The sequence below is a fragment of the Crocodylus porosus genome, unplaced genomic scaffold (assembly GCF_001723895.1).
Source record: "Crocodylus porosus isolate Cpor-Errol unplaced genomic scaffold, CroPor_comp1, whole genome shotgun sequence".
NCBI classification, from domain to species: Eukaryota; Metazoa; Chordata; order Crocodylia; family Crocodylidae; genus Crocodylus; species Crocodylus porosus.
Window position 1 is genome coordinate 617578 of NW_017728939.1, and position 8264 is coordinate 625841.

Below are 8264 nucleotides of genomic sequence, written 5' to 3' on the forward strand. Positions count from 1 at the left end.
GATAGACTTGTTCGACGCAGGGTTGCCACAAACCTTCAATTTGTAAAAAGCGCAATATCTGCAAAGCGCAATAAAGTGAAGCACAATAAAATGAGGTATGGTCAGTGAGGAGGTGTATAGAGCAGCAAACTGTCTGTCCTGCTAGCTGACCTGTCTTCTCTTTAACCTCTTAAAGCAGTTGAACAAAATGGGGTGGGTAGGATGTCAGGCATCAGCTTTTTACTGGTACTGTTTCTGGTTAGGCCTGACTCTCTGAGCTTCACGTACAATTTATGTGCAGGTTGGCTGACCTAGAATGACCATTCCTTGGCTCTGAATTATGTCTTGGTTTCTGGTTCCAGGAACCAAATAAGAATTTGTGATTTTAAAAATGATCTACAAAATGGACATGCTGGGGGTGGGGGAAGAGGGGCCTGCCTTGCTTTTGTCTAAAGCTTGATGGTGTGCTGCTACCTTACCATATCAGTATTGGATCTCCCAGACTTAGAACAGCTGTTGGGCTTGACTTTGAGTGGAGCAGGAGGAATCTCTAATCACGGGTTAAATACTACAGCTTGCTTGTTTGTCAGGGGTTGAGCTGAGTAACGTTTGAGCAAAGCTAGCCTGAATGTTGTTCTTTCTCCCTCTGTGGAGGTGTGACCCCCCCCCCACACACACCATTTTTCTCCCACTTTTTGACTTCCGAAGTGCAACAGATATCTAATGTAGAGCAATTGGGAGGCCTTTCTTGAAATCTTTTGATGGTTTTGATCCATCCTGAAGAAGCCAAAGGCACTTGGATGTAACTGCCCTTTTGCAGGGCACCTGTAACTCTACCATATGTGTGCAAATCTGCGCCAACAGACTTACTTGCTTTATGCTCTGGCCTGAAGCAGAAAGAAGTGGCTTCCAGGTCTTTCTTTATTGTGCCCTTGGCTTTCCTTAACCCTAGTTCTCACAATCCCTTTTCTTTCTCTTGCAGTATGATGGCATCATCCTTCCTGGCAAATGAGCAGTTCCTGTTACCAGAAAGACACCAATAAAATTTTCTAACTAACTTTCTGTTGGGGATTTTGTGGTTGGTGTCTCCTCCTCCCCATGCAAAGCCTGTGTGTGCTGGTGCGGCAGAGATGACTCAGTGTTGTGCGCTGGAAATGGGAGTTGGTGTCCATAAAGAGCAGGTGTTGGGACCCTGGTATAAATGCAACTGCCTCTGCTGGGCAGCCGAGAATGATTGGTGAGACTTACAGCTAGGTCTTTGGATGCAAGAAGGGCAACCAGAAGGCTTAGCAGCAGAATTTAAGCAACATTTCTTGAAGCATTTAGGGTCTCGGCTGTAGTCCCAAGTAGGGACAAACTGAAACTCAACCTATGTACTCCAATTTCCAGAGCTCCCATGGTGTATGGTGCAGCTAGGCAGGCAGATGTCTTTGTTTAAGAAAGAAAGAGGGACTCCGCTCCTACAGATGAGGTACTAGGCGGCTTCTTGACTCATGGATTGAGATGGCACGCTGAGGGCAGACACGGTGGAGATCAAATTCAACTGTGTGGGTTTGCATCTGTTCAAGACTTGGTGATACCAATGCAAGTAACTGTGTGGTTGAGGCCTGCTACTGGTGAGTCCCAGCCATTAGAAGCTTGTCAGCTGCCTGTTCTGCTACTGACCAAACCCTAACGTGGGCTTCAAGGCCCACAGTGGTGACAGGATCCTAGAACTGTTGCAATGTGCCCCTCTCCCCAGACCTGAACTTTGATGCTGTTGCCACTAGAGGGTACTGATGTTGCAGGTAAAGAACTAGCCAGTGCTCATGGCAGCCAGACTAAGAATCCAGCATAGGCTGCTTAGCTGATGTGAGGACCAATGGCTAGAATGGTACTCACAGTCCAGCTCTCATGCCTGTATCTGGCTCTGTCCTGGCATTCAGACAGCTCTTTCATGCTTGGGAGTAGAGAAATTGCTTGTGTGTTGCCTTTAAAATGTTAATGGCTTAACTTTCTCTTGGCTCTAAACATTTCAAATGGCTATGGTAGCAGGTTCCCAATGCAAGAAGATATGGAGAAAGCAGCTCTGTGGTGACGAATATAACCAAGTAAGTTGCTCTTGCAAAGCAGTGCTAAATCTTTTACTCAATTTACCTAGATACATAATACCCCTTGGCACCACTCCATCATGCATGTAAGGTTCAGCAGTTGCTCTGACACCAGACTGCAGCTCTTCCAGCATCCTTTCCTGCCCCCAGCTTGAGAATACCTATAGTGTGGAAACTCATAGCCAAGTGGCAAATTGAACCCCTTTCTCCCAGACACACCATTGCACGCCAGAAGTGGGGACTAGCATGATGGCTCAGTTCCTACAAAGTTTAGAAGGTTCTCTCTTCCATGTACCCTGGAAAGCATGTGGTTGCCACCAGTGCCCTGAGCCCCAGAGCTTGTGAAGATGGTCCTTTCTAAAGGGAATACAGTGGCATGTTCCATTGAGGTAAAACACACAAAGGAAAACTGGATTTACTATTTTGCAGTGAATTGTCCATCTATGGAGTTTCCATTGCCCTTGGATGCATTTATGTTCGTAAGAATGACCTCTGATTAGAGTAATACAATCTGGTAGGGGAAATTGGTGCCTTGACAGCAAATTGAGGTGAGGTTTTTTTGGTGATTATCTTTTAGACCCATTGTGCAGTTGGGAAAGATGCTAGACAGGCTTTCAGATATTAAAGAGCTTTTGTCAAGGCCTATGACTAAGGGCACTTTATGCCTGAAAGCTTGTTTAACTTCTCCCCCATCTACGTGGTTGGTTCAACAAAAAGATAGCATGGAAATCCTCGTCCCATACATACTTCCAGGACCATCACAGCTATAGATAGCAATGCTCCACCCCTTTACTTGAATCATAACTTGCGTTGAAACCTTTTACGCTCTCAGGCTCCCACGCCCCGGGAGAAAATAAGAACACCCAAGTAGGGGTTTTTTTGTGCCAGGCTTCTGTCTGCTGTGCATTTCCTGTGTCACACTGGAGTAGTCCCAAAGCTGCAAAGGGCTTTGTGGCTTCACCCTGCCTCAGGGATAGACTTATGCATGAATGTGCCTCCTATGTGCCTGGTTGTATAAGCAGGACCACGATGTTGGAGTAGTTAGTTTGGAACCACTTTCCAGGGTCACTGACACAGTAACAGCAGGAATTAAAAACTCCTAATTTCTGCCATGTGACAAGAGTTTGGTAACAGCCCAGGTCCTAGGATGGAGACCAGGAAAACAGCAGCAGTTGCGGTGCTGCACATCACGCCTTAACTACTGGCTCCAAGTTCCATTTGAGACCTGCCATGCAATGGTTCACAGTGGGAAGTTTCAGCTTGCTGTTCACATTTGCTCTGTGGTTCTCTGCTCTGGGGCCTTAGTGCTTCCTGCAGAATACAAGCAGGGAGACCTTCAGCTTTCCTGCTTGTGGTAGGCAGCCAGCTTGTCTTCATAGACTGCTAGGTTATCACAGAACTCAGGCTGACTAGAACAAAACCGTGCCTGAGCCATCAGGGGCTTGTTATGGGATGGATTATGTACATGTGCCTCTCCTTTCAGGCGGGTCCCATAACACGTGTTCATAATGCACAGGCAATCTTAGTCCATGCTATGAATGTTCACATGGCCTCTTCTTCCCCTACAGCTCTTGGACTCTCCCTATTGCCGACCCCCTGCTTTCAAGCTGGCAATGGGATCAGTGACTGAGGCTAAATATAAGCAGTGAGCGTGAGGCTATAGCTATCCTATATGAAGTCTGGAACTGGACTTTCTGGTTCAAATTATCACGGCTATTCATTCCCAGTACAGCAAAGGGGTGTTTTTATTTTTATCCTTGTAAATACAGCTCTTTCTTTACTATTTTAATTGCTTGGGGCTGTAGTGATTCCCTTTCACGGGTTCCCAGAGAAAGCCAGGAAGAATCGCTATGAGCCTCTAGCCTTAACTGCAGTGTAACACTGACCAGAGGCCTTCCCTGGATTAAAACCTGTTTAAGCTGCGGCAGATCTTAAAGGAAAACTGATGATCTTGATTTAAAAATCGTCAACAATGGTGAATCCACTGCAACTCTCCTTCCAGCTGTTAATGATCTTCTCTTAAAGAATGTGTCTTATTTTTAGTATGCATTTGTCTAGTTTCAAGTAATAAGGGAGAAGTGACTATTCTAGCTCTAAGAACGTAAGAAATTCCAGTATCTTGTCACTGACAGTGGTCAGAGTGGAGGCTTTAAGAGGGAAAGCATGGAATGGGTTATCGAATGATCCATCCCCTGTTTGTTACCCTCTCTGACATCTATCCTTTTTGGTTTAGAGATGCCTGAAGAAACATCTCCAGCGTCTTCCTTGTAGCAAATGTGACCCAGGTATCTACTGCCACTTTTACAAACACCACATCACTTTGACTGAATTTCTCTCTGAATTACTCCAATTTATTTGTTTTTAAACCCAGCTCCAGAACCAGTATCAAGTGCAAACCACCTGGGAATAAAAAAACAAAAACCTTTCCTGCTGTTTTCAATGCCTTATGCCCTGCCTGGTGACTTGTTTTCAAGCTAAGCATCAGAAATTCAAACGCAATGTGATGCACAGCCTGGGATACTGGCAGCCTAAAATATACTCTCCTAGAGCTCAAGACTTGCCTTGATTGACATTTGAAGAGACCTCAGAATAACTCCAAGCTTAGATGTGTGTGTGTGGTATTTTTCCCCCTTAACTCTGGACCCCTGCAAAGCTAAAGACCCCTAGTGAAATAATGAGTCTAAAGCAGGAAAAACCCCTTTTCCTCTTAGCTGTATACTAGGCTGTTGCGTGCCGCTGTAGGTCATCCAGGCCTCTCCCTTTGTGGCATCCTGACCCTGAGCAAGGATGAAGAAGGTAGCTTTGTTACTATGCCACCTGCCAGCGCTCAATGTACTTTATGGGAAGGAAAATGCTTTTATTAGTCTCCTGCAGTAGGGGAAACAGCAGAAGAGGAGGGTGAAGTGCTGTGCTAAGGTCGCACGATAAGTCAGCGTCTGCTCGCAATGGGAACTATATTCCCTGATTGGTGGCTGGGCTGTATTGCCTCCCTGCAGCATGACTGGAGGAATCCAAAGCAGAGAGGAGCTACTGCTTGAGGTCTCCAAGCTCTGGCAAGTGGGAATGAAAGGCTGTGCTCAAAGGATGGTGGGTCATTCAGAAGCAGAGTTGAAGCAAATCTGGTTTAAACACAACTGGACTGGGGGAAACCTCTATTCTAACCTGAGCACCTGCCTGGCTGCAAATCGCTAGCACATGTTCCAGGGAAACCTGATGCTCCAGCTCACGTCAAAGCTGCTTGGAAGCTCTGCCAGCCCCAGCTGGAGCTGTGCTCTGATATTTATCCATCTGATCCTGGCAGCAGGATCTGAATGTGCTTGTGTCAGTTTTGCTGACCTGCTCCCAGACCCTGCCAGCTCCTGTGGGTTGGAGGGGAGACACAAATTGGACTTGGGATGGAAAGAGTTAGGTAGCCCTGGCCTGTGCTTGGTGACTCCATTGTGGCACCATGCGGTGCCTTGCCAGGGGTTTGATTTGCTTGTTGGGCCATGGGCTGGTTTGTGAGCGGGCTCTAGAGTCGGGCTGGAGCTGTCCCATGTCACTGAAAGGAAGTATGGCTTAGCCTGAGAGAGTGACTGTTCAACCAGTTGCCCAACCAGTGCCTTTATTACAGATTGTGGGCCTTGGGGGTCATTCCAATTCTGCAGGCCTATGTATGGCTTGATGACATGAGGGTCACACATCGAGGGGGTTTTTCCTGGAAGGGGGCCTACAGCCTTGTCACCGATGTGGCAAAATGAGGTCCCAGCCCCTGGGCCTCACTTGGATCCAGCACCCATTAGCTGGAGCACGGATGGGAGAGCTTTGCAGCGGGGGTGGGACTGAGTGCAGAGTGGAGCCATGGGGATGATCACGGGGAGATTTCCTTCAGTGCTCCTCCTAGCAAATGCCCCTGAAGGCATAGGCATGGGTCATCCCCATTTCCCTGAGGGTTTAATGACCTGTCAAAGGCCACAAACGGGGTTAATTGCTCAGCTGGGATAAGAATTCGGGCATTCCCAGCTCCTGGGACCCTGTGTCTATCCCCACCCGTGCCCCCACTGCGCCATCCCCCATGTGACAGTTCTTGTCCTCATGCTCCCCGATTGCAGCTGCCCTGCAATCTGAGGCAACGCTTGAGCTCTAGTCTCTGTCCTGGGCTGCAGGCAGGAAGTGCCAGCCCCCCAGTTGCCCTATTAGATGCTGACTGCTGCTGAAGCGACAGAGCTGGCTCGGGACCCCCTACTCCGAAGGGATGGGAGGGTGATGGTGCAGCAGGACACACCCACGGTGGCCTCAGGGAGGTCCTCATCATTGGCCCACTCATCCTGGTCTGGGTCATAGCATTGCACGCACTTCTGGTACTTCTTCCCGCTCTCGTTCCAGCCTCCCACGAGGCAGATGCGCCCATCAAGGATGGTCACCCCTGCTGTGCTGACCCCAATGGGCACCGGTGCCACGTAGCTCCACTGGCCCGTGTGGGGGCTGTAACACTCCACTGGGATCACGTCCACACGCTCCCCACGGGTGCCCAGCTGGCTGCCCCCCAGCACATAGGCATGGTCAGCCAGTGTGGTGGCACAGTGCCAGCCCCTGGGTGTGCCCAGCCCAGCCTGGTCTCTCCAGGCATCAGTGCTGGGCTCATAGCTGCACACGGTGCGGGAATAGGCATGGTGGATATAGCCACCAGTGACGAGGATCTTGTTGTCGATGACTGTGCTGGCGTGGCAGCAGCGAGGCAGCTCCATGCCGGCCTGGCCATGCCAGCTGTTGGTGGAAGGTACGTAGCATTCAATGGAGGCCAGGACACTATCTGTGTTGCGCCCGCCGATGGCATAGAGGAGCCCATTGTAGGCACTGAGGCTGAAGTGTGTCCTCTTTTGCATCATGCTGGCCAGGTGCAGCCAAGTGTTGAAGCGGGGATCGTACCTGTAGAGAAGGGGGAGAGGGGCCTTGAGTCTGCATGCCCCCAGGCTCAGGCTTGCTCAAAGCCTGGCAACACCAAAGACTTCACTCTTACCCTTCCAAGCCATTAGCTTGGACTATAAGCGGCCCTCAGGCATCTCTCACAACTCAGGTCTCCCAGCATCAAAACTACCCCTGGGATCTTGGTGGAGCAGCCACAAGGAGCACAGAGCTGAGAACCTGGTCATCCCCTCTTGCTGTGGCAGGGCACGTTCTTGCCACGATAGCCTCAGCCCATCCCAGTAGATGGGACTGGAAAGCAACCCAGAGCAGAGCCTGGCTTGTGGTAGAAAGGCTAGAAACAGATGGGAGGAGGTCTGCCAGCGGGGACCCAGAGGCCTGTCTCAGCACAAGGACCAGGGCAGCCCTGGTCCTACTGGGAGGGCAGTGGAACCGAATGACCTGGGTGAGGCAAGTTCAGACCACCTGGCCCTGGCATGGATTTTCTCTGTGACCGGGCCTGGGACAAGCCTGCCCTTTCCATCCTGAGTTGTAGCCCCTCCTAGCAGGACCCCCTGCCCTTGACCTAAAAGAAGTCCTTCCTATTTGGTTTCCTGACCTCATCCACTGTAGAGGGGTTCTCCCATCATCCTTGTCACCATTACTGCAGTGAGTGATGGGGACCATCCCCAGGCAGGGACCAGCTTTTGGTTCTGCGTGAATATGCCTCACATAATAGGGCTGGGTCTATGACTGGATGACCCCTAGGACTGTATCTCTGCCCCCTGAGTTTGTTCTCTCCCCCTCTCCCAGCACAAGCTGATTGGGAGGTTGCCCCTTCTTGCCAGAGGGTTTTGTGATTTGAGGGAAAAAGTCCCTCAAGGGTTGGGCTGAAAGCAACCCACTCATGCTGCTCTGGACCATAAGCACAGATTGCAGGGAAACAAAAAACTAATTTGTTAGCTGCACTCATTCTCCATTGTAGCATCAGAGCCCTTAACTGGGAATTTTGGAAGGCAAGAGCAGTATCAATTGGGCACCTAAAGAAATGCAACTTTTAATGTTGTCATGGCTGCCTGTCTCCTCTGTTGTTAATAATGATGTTTGCATGGTCCCATCACAGGTTTCATGAGAACTTTCTGAGCAACAAACCCCACCACATCATCTGGCAAGTAAAGGAAGGGCAGAAAAGAAAAGGGAAGAGGAAAAATATAGCAATTGTCCTGAGAGTGAAACTCTTGTGTTTAATTAATTCAGCTCCGTTGGAAATCAGCTACAGAATGCAAACTGAGAAGTTTCATAGTTTCTAGG

The 8264-nt window shown here is 49.4% G+C and overlaps 2 protein-coding genes across 3 annotated transcripts in view; one reads left to right on the forward strand and one right to left on the reverse strand.

Moving 5' to 3' along the window:
* The window catches only part of RPL11 (ribosomal protein L11), a 10176-nt gene extending 9140 nt beyond the window's left edge, over positions 1–1036 (forward strand). Inside the window, exon 6 of the mRNA XM_019547596.1 lies at positions 962–1036. Within this exon, the coding sequence (XP_019403141.1) occupies positions 962–991 (30 nt within the window). The 3' untranslated portion in view covers positions 992–1036. The remainder of the gene's footprint in view (positions 1–961) is intronic.
* A 3261-nt stretch (positions 1037–4297) lies between these two features.
* Positions 4298–8264, reverse strand: part of LOC109318375 (kelch-like protein 31) — a 13496-nt gene continuing 9529 nt past the window's right edge. For both annotated transcript variants that reach the window (XM_019547593.1, XM_019547594.1), the window contains one exon: positions 4298–6977. In XM_019547593.1, the coding sequence (XP_019403138.1) occupies positions 6245–6977 (733 nt within the window). In that variant the 3' untranslated portion in view covers positions 4298–6244. The remainder of the gene's footprint in view (positions 6978–8264) is intronic.